Source organism: Schistosoma haematobium, chromosome 1 (genome assembly GCF_000699445.3).
Source record: "Schistosoma haematobium chromosome 1, whole genome shotgun sequence".
NCBI classification, from domain to species: Eukaryota; Metazoa; Platyhelminthes; class Trematoda; order Strigeidida; family Schistosomatidae; genus Schistosoma; species Schistosoma haematobium.
The window spans coordinates 44,901,747-44,922,612 of NC_067196.1; the positions used below are offsets into that span (position 1 = coordinate 44,901,747).

At 38.2% G+C, this 20,866-nt stretch overlaps 1 protein-coding gene across 2 annotated transcripts; it reads right to left on the reverse strand.

The window, feature by feature from the left end:
• Positions 1 to 4,730: 4,730 nt before the first annotated feature.
• MS3_00009929 (uncharacterized protein) lies at positions 4,731 to 14,034 on the reverse strand (the record flags this gene model as incomplete). 2 transcript variants are annotated; one of them, XM_012940201.3, is made up of 3 exons in its annotated part: positions 7,984 to 9,600; positions 6,180 to 6,384; positions 5,256 to 5,504 (listed from the first exon to the last, which is right to left on the reverse strand). In XM_012940201.3, exons 1-3 carry the CDS (start codon positions 7,986 to 7,988, stop codon positions 5,256 to 5,258), a joined length of 459 nt encoding a protein of 152 aa, XP_012795655.2. In that variant the 5' UTR covers positions 7,989 to 9,600. The 2 variants fall into 2 exon arrangements, with proteins under 2 accessions (XP_051074188.1, XP_012795655.2); XM_051218333.1 differs by having other exon boundaries at positions 4,731 to 5,504; positions 6,198 to 14,034.
• Positions 14,035 to 20,866: the final 6,832 nt, after the last annotated feature.

Below are 20,866 nucleotides of genomic sequence, written 5' to 3' on the forward strand. Positions count from 1 at the left end.
TGAATGTGTTAATTTGGCTGTAAAAGGTCAGGTACATAGTGCATCTGTGTAAGTTGTTCCACGCTGCTGTTGTAAAATCTTACTCCTCTGATCTGAGATTATCCAGTTACCTATCATATTTGATAAGCATTGTCTTCAAAGGATTTCTCACGATCTTGGTTAAGACATGATTCACGGTTAATAATCCAGTAGCTTCTATACCGCTAATTATTTACCTGAACTGATACTGGATTGGAAAAACGGAGATGTGGTTAGTGGAGTGACAGATATCTTTGTTAAGTTGGCGCGTATCGGCCCAACAAATATCCCTGAGTCGAATTCTAGGGATTACCCTTTTCATTTACTTGAGGCATATTTGAATTATTGAGGCAGTTTACATTATTAGATCTGGATTAGAAAATGGAGCAGTGACTATTTTACTGTCATTTTAAAACATTAATAACCAAAATAAATGTTTCTTAATTTCATCCTTAATCAGATTGTACCTTCCGACTAGTAAACCTCTCGACGAATCTCTAATTTGTCTTTTTGTTTTGTAAATAGTGTTTTTCAACCGTGTTTGGCAAATATTTTTGGTTCTCAGCTATGTCAAAGTCTTTTATCATGCTTTACCGGCTTGTTCCTCTGCTGTCGATCGTTAGTGAGTATATTCCTTTTCTTCCGACTGATTGCTCCGGTCTACTAAATTTCTCGTCAGGTGTTTTGGTTTTACCACAAAGTTTTTTTCATATATCCACTGGCAGCTTGTTCTGATATAGTTTCCAGGTCTTTAATATATGAATGTTTAAAATGTGGGTTAAAAGTACAATACATGAACCTCCAATTGATTACTTGATTCCATTATCTTTTTTATCAGTAAAGGGTTGTGGAGATTGCTGTATTTATCAAAATCATGAACCGATTCGAGTTAGATCTCATTTGAAAGCCTGAAACGATTGGCTGGAAGTTTCATCCTAGTAATGAACTCCTTAGCAGAGCTCATCCAAGACCTTGCGCGCGGGAATTTACCCCTTTGAAACTAAACTGTGTCGAGTCTGAGGCAGTAACCCATCGAAGACAATGGGGAATGGTCGCGCAATGTCATTTGTGGATTGAAGTTAGCTATTAACAACATTACATGCCAAATTAATGGTCTAGAGTCTGAGTGTTCATGCGCAAGGCCGTGTGCGATTTTGTGGATGCTCAATATTGAATAATCTACTTTTTTTGTTCATTTGGTTTAGTTGGATCATACAAAAGCTGAATTACTTAAATTACAGTCTACTGATTTCCTATTTTCTGATAATTTCATAACATAGCAAAGTCAGATCAATAAAATACTACATTGATTTTCATTGTAATTGTAATTCTTATCCTTCATGTAGAGATCTAGACTAATATCAATGGTTTTCTGACAATTGCGCTCTAATTATAAACAGGTCAAAGGTCATTTGCATAAGTAAAATAGATTTTTCTGTATTTATATTTTTTTGTCTTTTGTTAAAGCTGACTCATATAAACCGTCATTATTCAGGTCAATACATATAGACCAATTTAATTTGTGTGGAAGTATGATATCAATAATAATAAGCTAAACATGGTTCAACTTTTTAGGTTTTGTATACCTTAGCTACATTTACAAATGTAAGTGAATGGAGTTCTTTTTTGTGAAATTTTCTGATCAATACATTTTCGGCTTTAATAACGAATACATAGATAACTAATGGTATTTCTGACCATTTTACTGTTTCAGTTATTTGGTAAATTTCACAAAATCACTCAAACTATAAAAAAATGAGCTAAGTCGTAGAAAGTCATACCAGTTTACTTTTACCCATAGTAAGTAACGGTGATACGCATATAAGGTCAGATAATGGAAGATATCTATTATTCAGACAATGCAAGAACTTGGATTATGAATCGTCATTTTATATAACTGCTGATTTTGTCATTCATTTCTTTGCATACGGATATAAATAAATTGTGCAAACTAAATTCCTACTAGACATTGAGTCCCTAAATTTCTTATCTTATGGGGATCTAGCTAAGTTACTAGATTTTTCACACTCCCGTTATACTGTGGGTCGTAATGTGGTCACCACTATAAAAATTTAGACTATTATCTTACATAAGGGTAGAGCTTGTTGTCACTAAAGGTTTACAAAAGTTAGACTTAGGACAGCGTTAATAAACACTGGGTATGTTACAGTGAAGATTGAAGCTTTCGTACAGATTACAATCTCGGAGATACGAAAAGGCTATAAACGTCTGATGATCTACTTAGTAGAGTTAGACAGTCTTCAATACAATCCCGGTGGTAGTATTCATGGTAATCACGTGTTTTCTTTTATGCACCAAAATAATATCACAAGTATATTTTGTGGTAAGAGACAAAGATTTAATATAATTAAGATTCCTGCTTAAATGTTTTCAACATTAATAGTTTGTACTCCTCAGCTGTTCAAAGATCATTCAGTGAAAAGAATTCCTCAAATCAATTACCAATGCATGATTTGCAATCTGCAAAACGACTTGTAGTCATTGTGTTACTATGTGCAAAAACTTCCTGATTCAAATCTTTACTTCGTTATTATGCAAAAACATTCATGTGTAGGCGAAGCCTTAAAACAAGCCGTGCATTTGAAGCTTCGAAGGATATTACGTTTGTAATATATTTCGAACTACTCACTAGTAGTATAAAACAAATAAAAAATCTAAACTACAGTTACTAACACATGAGTAAGAAATTTGAGGCTCAGTGATATGGGTAATTATTACGTATAGCTTGATTATTTAATGTAATTGACCTCCTCCGGTACAATCGAATAGAATCTAAACACCACACATTCTTTTCCGCAAGTTGTCTTCATTATGGTTTATTTTATATTGTTACCAACAACTCTGATTAATATTTCTAATGCATAAAATATTTTTTACTCCTACTACATTTAAAATGCAATGAATTTAACATAAGCTTTAAATGCGCTTTACATCCCTCACCGTTATTTAAGTACTACAACTAGATGTGATTACTGGAAGTAATATTTTTTTCAACTTTGAGGCACATAGAGTATTACTAGCTTTCCCTTACAAAATAAATTTATGACCTTCTATACAATTAACGAAAATGCGGCCAGATACAAATTTGTGTCGGAAGATGCATATCATTCACGCTCTTATTTATCGTCGTTTATCAATTTATTAAACCTAGTTGAGAAGTTAATACGTTTATGGCGTAGGCGAGATATCTATCTACCAATCGAAGGACAGGTTTACTGCGCAGCAGTTCGTTTCATCCTACTTTATGGCAGTGAAACATGGCTGCTGTGAGTAGAGGATATTCGTAGGTTACTAGTATTTGATCATAGGTGTCTTCGAAATATTGCTCGTGTATCCTGGGACCACCGAGTAAGTAATACAGTTATTAGGAAACGGGTACTATGTAAGGATGGCAAATCAATTGATGAAGTAGTGAAACTTCATCGGTTGAGATAGCTGAGACACGTGTTACGTATGCCCAACCACCGACTGTCCCGACGTGCGATGTTTTATGGTGTAGGCGTAGGTTGGAAGAAAGCTAAGGGCGTCCAGACCAGAATGTGGTACAAATCCATAAAGTCACTGACAAGTGGACTGAGACATGTTGGTAGGTGTAGACTACGTGGTTGGGATCCGCGAGACGATGGCAACCTATGGTTAGAGACCTTGGATGACATGGCTTAAAATCGTGTGCAATGGCGCAGGTGCATCTACTCTTTGTATTCTCCCAAATTCTAATCTTCTGAATTGTCCTTGTCTCTTTTTTTCCCTTTCCAAATTTATTTCACTGTATTATACTCCATGAATAACATCTTCAGAGCCAAATGCTTTCGATTACTGCTTATACTCTTACTAAGTTTGCCACTACAGCATTTGAATCGATAACTGCATCTCTGTGCTAATGTGGTATGGCAACTCGAACTGATGTACGTAAGTGAGAAGTTCTACCTTGTTACTGACTGACTGAATACATAATCCTGTTTTAAGTGTCTATTCGTAAAATCCTTCCCATTATCAACAGAAACTGGCACTTTATCCAGTACATTAATACCAGACGAATCGATTACATTTACGTAACTCTCTTGGTCTACTTTGAGAGTGAGATATGCGTAAACAGTTACTGCAATAATATTTTGAAAATTGATATTACGATCATTTACACGGAAACATAAGATTAGGTGAAAAACAGACTCATAAGTGTCACATCATCGGCTTGAAACATGTTAAAATATTACTCATCCTAGAACAAGTAGGAAGGTATGATTTATTCGCCAGTAAAAAACTACTCTCCCACAATCTGAGACGTTAATTGCCTACAATTAACATGATATTTTACCATGCCATGGTCACTACCTATTAAGCCTTAAGTGAGAAGAGACTGAGTAACGAATCTAAATTCTTGATTGCTTAAACTGAGTTATAGCACGTGAATGATTGAAGTGTAAACATAACTCCAGGACGTATCAATTAATTTTTTTCGACTGTCGAAAACTAAAGGGAAACGATGCATTTGTTGTGGTCCAGGTAATTACTTAGCATTATTAAAACCACACAACCGAGTTTCATCATAAACAGAACTCTCTGGTCATCTATATTCTTGTACTAGATAGAAAAACATACTTTTTCGCATGTATTGTTTGACAGTACGAAAATCAAAAACAATTTAAACGATGTTCGGACCTAAGATTTATTTTATGAAAGTCGATTGTTGATAAGATTTTTAAAAACTAGGCCTAACAGTCAAGTGTTAGTTGAACGATCAATCATCAACAAGCCTGTGACACCTGATTATGTTTATTGTGTTTCCATTCCGTTTATGAGCATGCTATTTTATTACATAAAAATTATTCTGCTGACTTTCATCAATGAAACTTCTATACAACTACCAGACCTCTTACTCTAGTTTGCGGGATAAGGAAGAAGGGGATACAAGTAGTCTCGCTTACGGTATTGAAGTTGGAGTTGCAAAGAGTAGCTTGGCGTGCGACAATATCGAATTTTTAGTTAGCCAGCTACTCAAATGCTTCCAAAATTACACTAATTATTAAATACCTTAGATTTATTCCCTCTAAAGTGGATTAAACGTATTTAAAGATAAACATTAGTAACTTCAGTTTATTGAGAAATTTCATTTTAAATAAAATCAAAATATAAGGATCATAAAACTATTCAACAGATAAGAAAAGAATCTGAAACAATTCGGAAAGACTTGTTACTTATAATTATTAAAAATATTTTCAAGACATGTTTGACGGAATAGGGGAATTATCGAAAAAGAAGCTAGCTGATACAATTTGTTCATCAGGATTATTAGAAATGTGAGGTTTTGGATTTCTTATTGTTCCCCATACCCAAATCCAATATAACGCTCCGATAATAAAAAATACAGCACCAAATTCAATTTTTATGGCTATTAACCATAATAACAGAGTAATAATGAATTGTACATACCATAAATTCCAAATGGCAGTAATTCTAGCTAATTTCTACACAAAAATACGTATAATCAAGAAAATTATTAAATTTAAGTAGTTGAATGTAATATTAAAGTACTTATGGATTCTATTAAAATATATTAAATATATAAAAGTAAGTAGTCAAAATTTGTGAGGGGAAAAATGAGTTTACCAATCTGTTGTTAAATTTTTCGAAAATAGAAATGTACGGATGAATAATTTATTTGATCTTTATTTTGATAGAGGTGACTAATTGTAACTGGGAAATAAAACCTAGCATAATACACTGTGGCAGAATGAGTGAATGGTGATGGTAAAGATTTATGGTAATCTATTACGTCAATATTTCATCAGCAACACACACTTGTCAGAAGTTTTAAATTTTCTATGGATTCTATCACAAACCACCAACTAGATATCTAGTATTACAGTTGCTTATAATCCGTTCATTCAACAGAAAAGTAAGCACGCCTTGTTAGTTATAAATTAAATATTTAAACGGTGATATTAATTCGTAATAACACTTCACTGAGTCATATAAATATGTAAATAGGATTAATATACATAGACCACTAAAAGTGGTATTCTAGTACAATATAATTAGAATGTAAGTGAATCAGTCATTTTTTTGCCTCAAAGATTAATTGGATACATCTTTTTTATACTATTATGATTCAAAACATAAATTAAAAATAAATATATTACTGTAGATGATTCTTTTACCACAGAACTGTTGGCAGGTTCTTGAAGTACATTTATGGTTGGAGGTTTTAACTCTGGAGTTACTGGATTTGCTAGACGATAAGCATCCAATTGAGCTTTAATTTCGAAGTAAGAACGTTGTTTAAACTCGGGTACCATGTAATTAGTCTGAAAACATTTTATTAACAGATGCACGTTACTAGGTGGGCTAGGATATATATAAATCAAATATATGCCATGGCACAATACAGTACATTAGTCACTGTTACGAAACAAGCTTGAAACCAGTGATGATTTACATGTGATCATAAATGAAGTTTAGAATCCCAGAAAACGCTTGTACGAACACTATTAAACCGAAAACGCCTTGAAAAGTGTTGTTTTAAGGATCGTAAGAACCATATAGAATCAAAGTACCAGTCATTGATTTCCATTTACAGACCTTCAAACCACCTCACTAACCGACTATCGAACGTAGCATACATTCTTTTTAGCGCTAAAAGTGAGTCTTTAAAATCGTACGTATGCAAGTGAGACAATTGATCCTCGAAATTTTCTAGTTAATTATAGACAGCAAAGACGAACTTAGGCTATAATTATGAAAGCTTTACCATGGAAGATTTAACTATATATACGGATTTCGTCAAGATTAAAAAAGAACGTGAAGACGACAAATCCATTTTTCTATATTTCAGGACGAACGGCTAGTTTTTAAACACTAACCAAGTTTAAACCATCTCAGTTTGGGGATAGTCCAGGGCTTCGGCGTAGTTCATCAACAAAACATTCAACATTCCTTTCATTGGGAAATATGGGAGAAAGCTAACTAGTAAATTTAGTTGTAACCATATTCAACTTATCCATGAGAACAAAGTTAATATATATCATGTTTAGCTCTTTGTAACTTCATTATTACAACCGAAATAGACTATAGGTCACCAGAAAATAATGTAATCAGCATCTAGTAGGAAACTCCCGTATAATTACTAACCAGGTTGCTGTGGTAATTTTCACTCAATGTGATTCTCCCAAAATCCAGATAAAATATACTTCGCAATCGTTTTCCAATTTAATCTAGCTGATTGTAAAGATCATTAGGTTTTCTTAAACCTTGAGTCGTGAGAAAGTAAACCCTGATATTACTAGGCTTTAATTAAGCGGTTAAAGGGACTGTCCGCACATAACAACTACACAACAAGAGTACAGCCATGGGTCTCCAATTTGATTATGAGTGTCTAAAATGATAGAGGAAGACTAAGCGAAAGCCATGCGCGATTACTTTGGGACGGTCTTTATTTATGAGCCTGAACTTGACGAAAGACTAGGGCCAGAATCAATATTACTAAGTCGATTACTCGCTGTAGACTTTAATCACTAAGATGTCCCAAGGATGATAGACTCTCTAAATACGGAGAAACTAACAGGAGTGAATGAGATACGCCCTAAAATTATGAGATTCATTGCGACATATATTGCTACACTGTTCACTAGGATATTCAGTGTCATTCACCCAGAGTTACATGTGGAATGGAAGGGTACAACTAACACTCCATTTCACAAGGCATAATAAAGACAATTTCTCTTGAAGTGCAGACTCATCAGCCTCACCAGTGTCGTGGTTAAAATATCACAAGGAATGAACGAAAAGATAATTACTTAGGTGAAAACCAACACACTTGTTACACAATGAATGAAATGGCCTCAACAAAGGAACACCACATACGACTAAACTAATAGTAAGACAGAGATGGACGGAGTTATTTGATGATAGAAAATAAATAAGTCATGTTTACGTTAACTTCATTACATCATTTAATAAGGCACCACATAATAGACTTCTAATAAAACTTGGGAAACTCAAGAATTAGTGCAGCTCTGATAAATCGGATTAAGGTCTTCCTAGTGGTTCGTCGACTACAAGAATAAGACACAAATGTTTTTCATAGAAACCAATACTTAGTGGAGTGGCTCAAGGCTTCCTACTAGGTATTTAACTTTTTATACTCCATGCGAATGAACTCCCAAGTATAATTAAGTTTCTAAAGCTACTTTGAGCTGATGGCATCGAAATCTGGAAAGAATTAAGGAAGGGTGGAAGTGCATGTGGACTCCAGGTCGAACGAAATGCTCTAGTTAGCTGATCAAAATTATGGTCAGTGCGTACCAATACGACTAAGTGTTAACACATATATTAGACATATACAGACAAATAACGACAGAATCGAATACGTCTGTACTATAAGTCTAGTTTCGCAATGGTTTAGGGATAATAGTGGGCCACGACCTTAAATCACGGCTCGCTGCCGAGGTTACATTCAAACAGTTTAAAACCTATGGGCGTCAATATGGATATTTACTGAGCTGGACACAAAGGGGTTCATCACGATATACACAACTTTACTGAAATCCGAACCTGAGGACCGGGTTTAGGCTGCGAGCTTACTTAAAAGATGATTCGGGTATCTTAGAAACAGGGCAAAGCAGTCATAAATCTAAAAATATTCGACTTTCCATGCACAATTAAGCCAGATAGATTGGACCTCATTACTCCGTCTTATCGCAGATTAAGTGGTGGTCCGAATTTGACGTATAGAATACAGACAAATGATTTCAGATGTGATGATTCCCCTATTTTAGTTTCTACTAGATAAGGACAGCTCAACTGTGGTTGTGGACGGAATAGATGCTTTCGCCTAACGGACTTCCGTACCTAGTAGCAGTGGATCACTAATGCCACTAAGTAAGAACCTAGGTTTATTGACGACAAAAGAGGGAACAGGGAAAAAGAAAATCACAACGATACAGTCCTTAATCTCTAAGTATACATCGTTTCCTCTTAAAGGACTCCTAGGAAGTCACTTGGACTAGCACAGCTGGCAATGAATTCCAGTATTTGATTACTCTTAAGGAGTAGGTGTTTCTACAGTCCGTTCTGCTGTGTTGATTCTCCAGTTTTTGGGTGTTACCCCTACAGTTTGCGTCGGGACGAAGTTTAAGTGGATGTCCAGAAATGTTTAGTATACTATCAATCATAAGGTCACATCTAAGACGCCTGTACTCTAATGGGTAACGGTTCAGTGATTGATGGCGCTCTTCATAAGACTTATGAAGTCTTGAACTTCAGTCCCCGAACTTATTTCGTGGCTTGCAGCTGAATACGCTCCAGAGTGTCCTCATTCTTTTGGAGTGAGGGAGGAAATACTATATTTCTGTACTCGATGAAGCTATAATTTATGGACGAACCAATCAGATATAAGATAACAGATGTTGGATTTCAGTGAGAAATTAATTCATTCATCTCACTAAACAGCGCCTTGGCGTTTTAACTGTCAGTTCATGATGAAAGCTAAATCTAGATCTTAACCCAAGCAACCAATAAAGGGGAAATAAAGTCTTCAGTAATAAGGATAGTAGGTTGATGAACCTGTGTTAATCCTGACACATTGCTTTCCAGTGAAGGTCCAGCTTTTCCTTGAAAGTATTCACTGATGGGACTGATACCACTTGTTCGGGTAAGGCGTTCCAATGATTGACTACTCGATGAGAAAAACGGGATCCCACTTTAAGTTTATTAGATCGTGGTTTATGAACCTTCTTGCTATGACCTCGGAGATTATTAGTGCTGGAGGGAGCAAAAAGATAAGACATATTAACACCCAAATCATAATTAAAGATACGAAATGCCAGTATAAGGTCACCTCGTGTCCTACGATACGACAAGGGGAAAAGATTTAGGCGTTTTAAGCGCTCATCGTAAGGGAGTCTAGAAAGACCCTTCACTAATTTCGTTCCCACACGCTGGACACGCTCAAGGGAGTTAGTATCCTTTACTAGACACGGGCTAGCTGCTTGGATACAGTACTCTAAATGTGGTCTAACATATATGGGATATAAAATTCGAAACGTTTCCTCGTCAAAAGATTTGAACGCTCGGCGAAGTGACCATAACGCACGAAAACCTTTGACAGCGGCTGCTTTGCAATGCGCAGTTGTTTTTAAGTCGTGACTTAATATTACTCCTAAGTCCTTATGCTCTTGAACGCATGGAAGAGGTTTACCCTCAATAGTGTAACGGTAACTATTACCGTGACCGACGTGCATTAGTACACTCTTCCTAGCATTGATTTCTAAGCCCCACTCTCGAGCCCATCTAACTAAATCGTCTAAATCAGCTTGAAGATCCACATGATCAGCCGCACTTTTTATTGTTCTCCAGATTTTTACATCATCTGCAAACAATAATGTCGACGACCTAAGTAACAGTGGTAACTCATTAACGTAGAGAAGGAAGAGCAGAGGGCCTAAGATGGTGCCTTGGGGTACACCACTTTTGACCGGCTTCCAATCGGATAGCGTTCCATTGACCCTAACTCTCTGTCTGCGGTCACATAAGAAATTTCCTATCCACTCATGTACAGTACCTATTATTCCGAAGCTCGTGAGCTTCTGCATAAGACCTACGTGTGAAACCTTGTCAAACGCTTTGCTAAAATCTATGAATATCACGTCGACAGACAGACCGTGATCTAGGGCTGCTGTCCAATCTTCCCTCGCAATAAGCAAGTTAGTCAAGCATGAACGCTTGTTACGAAATCCGTGTTGCTCAGGAGCTAACAGATTGTGTAAATCTATGTGGCTTAGCAACCTAACCCGAATTATCTTTTCGAGTAACTTAACGACTATGCTAGTTAGACTGACAGGCCGGTAGTTAGATACTATCTGTCGCTGACCGTCCTTAAATATAGGACTAACTATAGCGTCCTTCCAATCTCTAGGGAGTTGGGCGAGTGAGAGGGACATGTTGAAGAGTGTCGCAAGCGGTTTTGAAATAATGTCCGCAAGAGATGACAGCAACCGTGGATGTAACCCGTCAGGGCTCGGTATCTTACCAGGTTTGAGGTTAGTTATCAACGGAAGGACAGTTTCCTCAGTCACCTGTACGGATTCAATGGTTGGTATCTCGGTGTGAGTGGGACAAGTATTTGTTACAATAAACGTAGAGAAGACTTCGCTAAAATAATCTGAAAAAGTCTCAGCTTTTGCTCGATCTGATTCAGCTAATAATTCTGAATTTTCGTGTAACAGCAACGGGGGAATACCATCACTACGTTTCATTTGCCGTTTAACATACGAAAACAATCGTTTCGGACAAGTACGGCTATCATATACTAACTGTCGTTCGTAAGTGGTACGGGATTTCGCTATGGTTTTCTTACAGATATTACGGTATTTTTGATACTCACGCTTAAATGGTGCATGACCTGTCAACAAGAATAAGTCCCAGAAATGTTTCCTACGCTTTAACAGCTTCCGGGTTTCCTTATTAATCCATGGAGGGCAATGTGATAGCTTACGTGCTCACCATGGGATAAACGGCGACGTTACGGACTCGAATGTAGCCTTAAACTTATTCCATTCATCTTCGATCAATCCATCCGCGTCGACCGACCAATCGGTCAAGATAGCACGGTTTCTGATTTCCGGAATATTAGCTCGCCAGATATTGGGACGGGGTGGAGCAGATACGAATTGTATACCATGTGTCCTAAACTTAAAGTGAATTACAACGTGATCACTGTTCACTAGTGGAAGAAGGTGCTGGATATCAAAGACATCCTCAGAGTGGTGGGTGAGGGCGAGGTCCAGCAGTGACGGAACATGATGCAAATCAATATGTGTCGGTTTTGTGATACATTGTACAAGTGAACACTGAATAGCGGTAGATAAAAGGTCGCTATCGAAACCACTACCTGGAGCTGTAAGCTCTATCCAGTTGAGATGCGGTGCGTTGAAGTCCCCAATGATGAGACAACATTCTGCCATACTCCAAGAACAGATGTGTCTTAGGATAAAGTCGTCAGCCAGACAAGACGGACTACGGTATATTCCCCCTATAGTCACTAACCCATTTCTAGATTTAATCTTACAACATGCAACCTCACATGTGCCACTGATATGAGCCTCCGATATGGTTGATTGTATACGAAAGTGATCCCTAACGTAAAATATTATACCTCCCCCTTGCGACTTGAAACTCTATCACTTCTGATACAGATATAACCAGCAATGAAAGGAGAACAGTCTATATCAACGGTGAACCAAGTTTCTGTAACAACGATTATATCGGGACATAATTCTTGCACCATCAGACTTAGCTCGGACGTTTTATTTCTAAGACTACGAGCGTTCGTGTAGCACACACTTAAGGTGTTTTGGAAATCAATCGTTCTACCCATACAGGCCTCGGAAGCATTGGCTTCCAAGACCTGACTACCCGAAAACCCTTAATGGTAAGGTTATTTTCGCCATTTAATTTGCGAGTCCTCAACTCCGTAAGAGCATTCTTCCACTTGATTCGATCCTCAAGCGGCCAATCTGGTCGAATACGGATATTTGAGGCACGAGTTTTTAGTGCGCTTTTCAATAATATGTCTCTTTCTTCGAAACTCCCGAGAACCAGCTTCAGGATCCTTCTTGGTTGGGTCTCGCCTCCAACCCATTTACCAAGTCGTATTACTTTTGTAATATGTACCCCTGAAACCTCTTCAGGTAGTACATTCCTTACCACAGACTCCACTAACTGTAGGTCATGTGCGTGTCTTTTAGCAGGGTCGTTGTCTTTCGACTCCTCTAGATTCCAAATAATTAAACTAGGGATGGGTTTAGCTTCTTTTGAAACTGTGTTCACAGCTTTCGACCGTGACGTTAGATCCTGTATTTTAACTACTGGTATCTTACGATTAGTTTTTATTTTAACAGAGTCCTGGGAGTCAAGCGAATGACTCACAACAATGTCAGACGAAGCTTTACTATGAGACTTTGGCGGATTGGTCTGAGAGTCCACCAAGGACTTACCAAGTAAACAGTCATTAGTTTTAGCTATCTTTCCTACTCTTCTGCGTTTTCGCGTCATCCATTTTCCATCAGTCGAAACGTCTACATTAGAACAACTCGGGACAGTAATTGTTTTATCTGGGTCACCGGTTGCTGCTGTAGCAATATGGCCACCAACGTCTAATGACGTGTCACTCACTGATCGTTTCGGGGAGAACGTTTAACTGCGGGTTGCACAGGTAGATGTCTGGCTTGCGCCGTGATAGCACTTACGACACTAACGCAATCTTCGCCATCCGTACCAATGTTATCAGTACAGCCCTCATCAACCTTCTTATTAGCCAACACCAGGAGACTAATTGCTTCCTGGATAAGCAATGTTTTGCTCGAGCAACAAAAAACTACAAAGCCAATGAGAGTTGGGCTTTGAACACCTTTTATATGCAGTGGGGCTTAATCGGGTGCACATCTTATGGAACCACTTATTACACTCATCACATTGCATCCCTTCATCCACGGGATATAAGCAGTATGGTTGTCCACATTTATGAGTAGACCTAGCCATCTTGAAAATCAACTAGAACGGTGACGAAAACAGGATATGTAGAAGGATTTTCAAACCTTAACTAAATAAACCAAGTAAAAGTCGACCAAGTATGCTTCGATGCAATAAATACACAGAAGCAAAATCGAAAAACTCAATAAAATATCACTTTAACTGGGGTAGATGCAATTAAAGTGTAAACAGTAGTTTTGATGCGTAATTTACGATCAAAACAGTTAATTAACTCAACGACAAGGAATACCACTGTCCTTTTCAAATAGCGCGCGTAAAAAAAGACGAAAAAAGGGAAAATAAAGAGAACGAAAGCCTAAATAAAGGGGGAATGTCGCTTTTTCGCCTTCACATCGTTTATTTAAGGTAAATGTCGACTTTTCTTCCTTACGTCGCGTATTTGAGGGATATTTGTCAACAACTATACGTAACGTACCGCCTTTGAATATGCCGCATCCCGTACTTATGTTTTCATAAACGCCAAATGGTTGTGGACGGAATAGAAGAAGCTTTCGCTTAACAGGCTTCCGTGTCTAGTAGCAGGGGACCATCAAATCCTCCAGGCAGGAGCCTAGGTGTGTTGGAGCGAGGGGGGAAGTACTATGTTTCCGTACTCTAAGTGGGGACGGATGAAACTATTAAAGATTATATGGAAAGTTCTTCCGTCGAACTGTCCAAAAATGCGCTTCAACATTACCAGTGCAAGGTTTGCTCGGAAGGCATTTTCGTCACAGTTAGCGTAAGACTTTAAATCATGAGGCACCAGGACTCCTAAATCTTTTTCTACTTGAGATACTACCAGGGAGGAGTTTCCCAAGTTATAACTGTGGTCTGCGACATGTCGCAGATGGACTACTTTACACTTTGAAGTGTTAAAAGCAAGTCCATTATTATCTGCCTAACTTTGGAGTCGAGTGAGATCCTCCTGAAATGCCTGTATATCGTCTTGATTGCGTATCTCTCTCCAAAGTTTAACATCATCGGTAAAGAGTAACAATTCTGACGTTACCTGTTGAGGAAGATCATTTATGTAGATCAAGAAGAGGAGAGGTCCTAGTACTGAGCACTGGGGAACCCCACCAGGACATTCCATAGCCTGAGATAAAGTGAAATTAATTCTAACCTTAAAGTGTCGATTTTTCAGGTATGAAGTGAGCCAATCGATTAGAGGTGGTCTGATACCTAGTCGTTTGAGCATATGTTCCTTATATGTTTATATTGCCTGTACGCTCCGTCGTTTTCACTTCGTTTGTATTCCGCCCAACAGTGCCTTTTGCGGCTTAGCAGGCGAAGGGTACGGTTCTTGATTATTGTAGGTGGCTTGCAGCTTTTGGGAACAGTTTGAGGAACTGAATGGTTTGTAGAACATAAGAGCGTGTTCAATAAGAAGTCCCAACGACCGTCCACATCGAGTTGAGGGTGAACATCCCAATCCACCTGTTGTAGATAGTCGTGTAGAGCTGTCACATTCAACCGTTTAAAATTCCAACGCAAGTTATTGGTGGGATAGCTTAGCTTAGTTTTGCTGACAAAACTGAAGGCTATGACGGCATAATCGCTTTTTACCAAGGGAGCCAGGATTGAGAAGTTGTCAACTAGGAATTCTCCGTTTGTGAATATACAGTCTAAGCGCGATGGTGTCTGACTGTTTCTCCAACGAGTTGCCGACCTCACATTTTCGTATAATCCCAAGTCGTCGATGAGGTTGAAGAACCGAGCTTCAATTGAGTTATCGCCTGCAGTATACGTGTGATCCGTGAAGTTGACTCTAGGGAGCCTAAAGTCCCTTATAATCAGGATGTGTGTGAAACCGAGACGAGTAGAGCGGTATAGCCCTTCCAGCATATGACTATCGTACTCAATGTCGGCAGTTGGCTTCCTGTAAATGACTCCGACTAGACACCACGAAGTACTAGACAATCTTACAGAGCGCCATATGGATTCCTCAAGATTGTTAAACTCGAGGTTATGAACTTGATGCACCTCCAGGCAAGAACGTATGTATAGGGCTACTTCGCCCCCAATTCCTGATTTTCTGTCATTGCGGAACAAAGTCATCTCAGGTAATGCTAACTCTTGGTCCGGGAACTGGAAAGATATCCAGGTTTCAGATATTCCTATCAGATGGGCCTTGTTAGCGTTGCTAAGTTCACGTGACTCATCCAGTTTGTTTGGTGGACTCACGGCGTTCATATCAACAGTTTATGCTTTCAATTTGGAACGCATGAGCTTCGTCCTGTTTGTCTGTATGAGCCTTACGTGAATGGACAGGTAGCCCACCTATATGAGATTTGCCGAGGTGGTAGGCTTTGTCCTTTACACGTTTTTTATCATCTAGACAGTCCAAAATAGGAATGGTCAGCCCCATCTTGCCTTTGTGTTTGATCTTAGCTTCGTATGGCCTATCCGGGTGCATGTGGATTCCAGGTGGTAAATGACGTCTGTTTGCACGAAATGCTTCCAGAGTTGCAGCCGCCCTGTGGGAGGATGGGAAGGTTATCTTCATTAGACGGGGTCTAGGGTCACCATCCTTCTTGGCTAGTCTCATCACATGCTGAGTCAGTATGTGTTTGAGCCTCAAGGACTGTTTAATGAATTTCCATTCCCTGATGTCAGAGTTTGATTGAGTAGGGTCCGTATTTTCCGGTATACCTTGCACAATTATGTTTCTTCCGCGGAAAAACTTCTCGCGAGATTCTTTAGGAGTGTTCCGTATGACATTGCGCCCAGAGTACGGTATGTCGGGCAATATTCTTATGTTACTATCGGATCTCAGCAAGTGACTTGCTAGCAAGACGTCCTCTACGTCGGTAGCATTCTTAAGTGTTACTCGAAGAAGCCTCGGGTGATTTAGATGCTTAGAATCCTTTCCTCGAGTGAGCCGGGTGACCGTCAAAGGCTCTATTCTAGGAAGTTTGAGCTTCTTGTTCAGTTCACCCCAGAGTATCCAATAATTTTTGTCCTACAGACTGAGAGGACGGTCAGGATTGTCAATGAGATTCATGATTATTAGAGAATCGTCACGAACTGTTGTTGATTTACCAGGTTTCCCGAAGGGTTCAGGTTTAATACCTTGTTGTTTGGAGGTCAAGGCACGTTTTTGAATCTTGGGCTCTTTGATGACTGGACGAACATTCTTGGGGGTTGACTGTGAGACCAAATCACCAGTTGTTTTCCGTACGACAACACTTGGGATACTCAGCGTAGGCGGTGACACCTGGTTCTTTTGGGCTCTGCTAACGTGGGCCGAATCACCTACAGGGTTTTTGGGAACCACTGTTGTGTTCAGGAACCCTGAACTGGGAGACCCGAGTTTACTTAGGGAGTCTAATACCGTCGACGTAATGCAGTTGCTGAGCTTCAACACGTCATTGTTAGTGCTATTGGATGCTCCATCGATGGTATACCTGTCGACATTCCTGTTCTCGTTTTCAATGCGCTTTCTTGCTTGTCTACCCATTTTTTGACTGTCTTTTCCCAAGTTAGCCGACAACTTGCTCTGCAGACCTGTCAGTAGGACAATGACATTACTCAGCAAGACTGCAGCATCCGTGCTGCACGTAACACATTCCCACTTATGATCCGGCTTGCTTAGTCTGTGTAAGCAACTGCTGTGAGATCTGTGCACGCTTCGTGGAACCAACCTTTGCAGTTGTCGCATTTCATGCCATTTGTAACAACAAAACGGCATCCCGGACGTTTGCATGAGTTTTTCATGACTATGTTGAAGCAAACTATGTTATAGATGCTTGCAATAGTCTAAGACCGTAAAAAGACATTAAAAAGCACACTGAAAACGGACAAAATGGATAAAAACGGATAAAAACGAGTGGGATAAAATGAATTAGTCTTTATGTGAAAAACAAAAAAAACCGAATAGTAAGCTGAGGTAAAAACCACAGTTAACTATTAAATATAGTGAAACTAAAAAAAGTAATCGACCGAAGGTATAGCTCAGGATAGATTCTTTAGAACTGAAATGATACTTTTGTTGCGTAAGAACACAGAAAAAGTTTGATAAATACAAATCACGTTAGGACTAAACTTCCCGTTCAAAAAGCACGCCTACGTTAAATCAACAAAGTTACGCATCGCTTAATAAAAAAGCAAAAGTATTGTCATAAACGCAAGTAACAAAATACGAACACAGACTTCGTCTTTTGTTTAGCTAAAGTGTTTCGACATGCTTGGTAGCCATCACAAATAACAACCGTGATGCAAGTGAGTGACGTGCTCTCCGTTCTTCATGTTCATTATAACTAATTACCTTTTTAGTCCAATACTATGAGTTCGAATAAAGTCACTGATAGAGCTCGTAAACGTACGGCCACTATTGGCTGTCATAGATCGACTTATTACAGACGGTAGAATAAAATACGAACAGCTTTCATGAAAAAATCATAACTTGCTTTCGTTTAGTCAGTTTGCTAATGAAAGCACAGTCAAAGGTAGCTGACTTCAACAGTGATGTATTTTAATTGATAGCAGTCGAGAGAGAAGTTAATTGTAGTGAGAATACTTCAACCAGCAACTAGCTACAGAAATCAAAGGCTTCTAGATAATAATGGTATGTATATGAAGTGAATACGTCAATATATTTTTTATAGGATGTAATGTCGTTAATCTATGCTCTCAAAAGTCCGTAAATCGTAAAGAGCAGATCAACAATGTATTGATGAAATCATTTACAAAAAGCTTTCTCAGCATCAGTGATGCTGGTCGAAATCTGGATAGTTTCCGAGACCTGGTCCCGGACTTACCAAGGAGCATCAGACGTGTCCTGAGGACATGTACAAGTGTCCAGTCACAGTTCATCAGCAGTGGGGTTTACTACCACCTCGGATTGAAAGCCAATCTGCTAAGATATGTTGAACTTTGAATGTGTACTTTGGATTTTGATACTTTAAATTTGTATATTAATGTAGATGGACTTTCTATGTTTAGGAGTTCTAATCAACATTTATGGCCTATATTAGGACGGATCGTTGCCCCAAGATTTAGTGACGTGTTCATGCTATAAATCTACGGAGGAAATAGTAAACCGGCAAAATTCAACGAATTTTCTAATGACACAATCTCTGAAATAAAAGAAATGAGTGACTTGAGTCAGTTTAGTGCTAAGTTTAATAAGTACATGTAAATTTATTTAAACATATACCATTTTCCACGTTGATTGCAGTTTCAGTGCAGTGTTTTATGGGAATAAAGCGAACATGGGAGACCTTTGGGGTTATGCCAATGGTGTTCTCAAAGTTGTAGCAAAAGTAGAGAATTCGGCGTATATATAGGCGAAAAGTAAACAATTCAGCGACATGTGAGAGATAGAGCGACAAAAAGGGGAAATCCGCATTGTTTCCGCCAGACAAGCGAAAAAGCAGACATTTTCGCGCGTCTCCCATTTATTTCCGCTTTGTTGCTTGATTGGGTAACCACCAGCTGTAAATCATAATTCTAAATACTCATATTGCTTTATAGCCGACATTTAGTCCTAATTGACAGGTGAGTCACTTTAGAGTCGCTCAAAGGTCGTCCACAAATTATATTCTCACAATACAGTCGCAGAAACTTACAAGACAATGGTTGACATAAGATATTACCCCTCAATACACTAGTTTGGACCACTGACTTTGAAGAGCCCCCTCAATATCCAATATTATTGCAGTGAGCTTGATCCAAAACAGTGATTGCAGAGCGCTCGCTTCATGTTGTTTTGGTGGGGTTCATGAGTCCGATAACGTCCAATGCTGGATTGTCTATCACTTTAACTCTATTAGACTCAGTCAGTTCTGTAGTTTTGGTGGGTTCGTGTTAAATTTTTATCTAAGTGTTTTTGTTTCTCTGAAGTAAAGTTTCTCGAACCAGTAAACATCACATAAACAAAGAAGAGGTTGGTTAGAAAAGGTTTGAGGAATAATAATAGAGGAAATATTCGAATTCTGTACGTAAGGTAAAATAGATTGCTTAACGAAATAAATAAATAATTTAATAATAATCTTAACAACATGATGAGATCGGAGTGTAAGAATCGTAGATAAGTTGTGAGACAGGGATCAAGCGTAAATAATCAAAGTGGGAGATGATAACGCAGATCAATAACTTCTAATGATTTTAAATCCTCTTCACTTTCATCTGATTTGACAGGATGATTGTCAATTTCACTGCTTGAATTACTGAATGATTCATTGTTATCACAGTCAGGTTGATTATTTTGTATACTATCTGAATTGTGAACAACTTGAGTATCCCGTACAGATTGTGGGATTTTAATTAAATTTGACAAGTGATCACGTTCAAGAATTTGGTGATACTGACTTGGTTTGGCGTCATCTCCCTATGATAAATATAATGAAGTTTGATGAGATGGACACTGCATACATATTATCATTAATATAACTAATAACAAGAAGATTAAAGAGTTTAAAATTTATACTGATTTACAAGAAAATTTTGTAATGAATTAGAGGACTGCACTGACAAAACAGTATAGGACTTCACATAAAAGTACAGAAGTTCAAGATGCTGGCAATGGGTAGGGGTAAAATGAGAGAAAAACAAGACATACAACGAATAAATAAACTAGTCAGAATTTAAAAAAGTGAGTAATGAACACTTCCGTCCTGTAGTGGTGAATTTTGTGAGCCGCCACTGACCTTTCTTATTCTAAAGAACCTCAGTCGTAAAGTATACGTAATTGATTTGCTAGGTTCTATGTTCCTTATGATTGACAAACTAACGTGCGCGAATACCATGAGGTGATTTGACCACACTTTTTTTCAATCTACTAATATCAGTGGTTGTTAAACATGTGTAATACATATCATAGCCAGTACATTTGGCACAATGGTACATCAGTGACTGAGTTGGCTCATGTAACTAGAGCTCTAAATTTTGCTTCAACACTGCATATTCAGTTCAACTTATGGCATTGATGTTTGGAACATAGTTATGATCGAATACCTATAACTCTGCCGTCACATGTCTTTAATAAGGTAAATATTATACAACATTAAGGAAGAACAGATTACATTCCCATGTAATAAACTGTTTCCTGACAATACCAACAATTAATGTGTCAGCAGTTGCGAGTAATTTTTGTCTGTTATGGAGTTTAAGTGAAATCGAACAATCTATAACAAAACTGGTTGAGTACTCAGAATAACAGGGGAAAATAAATATTGGTGCAATAAATTATAATTTAGTGTTTCGAATAATGACTGTCAAGCTAATTTACAAATAGTACGACGAGGATGAATCGACATGAAAACAGTAGTAAAAGTGTTGAAGAAAATTGATTTGAAAT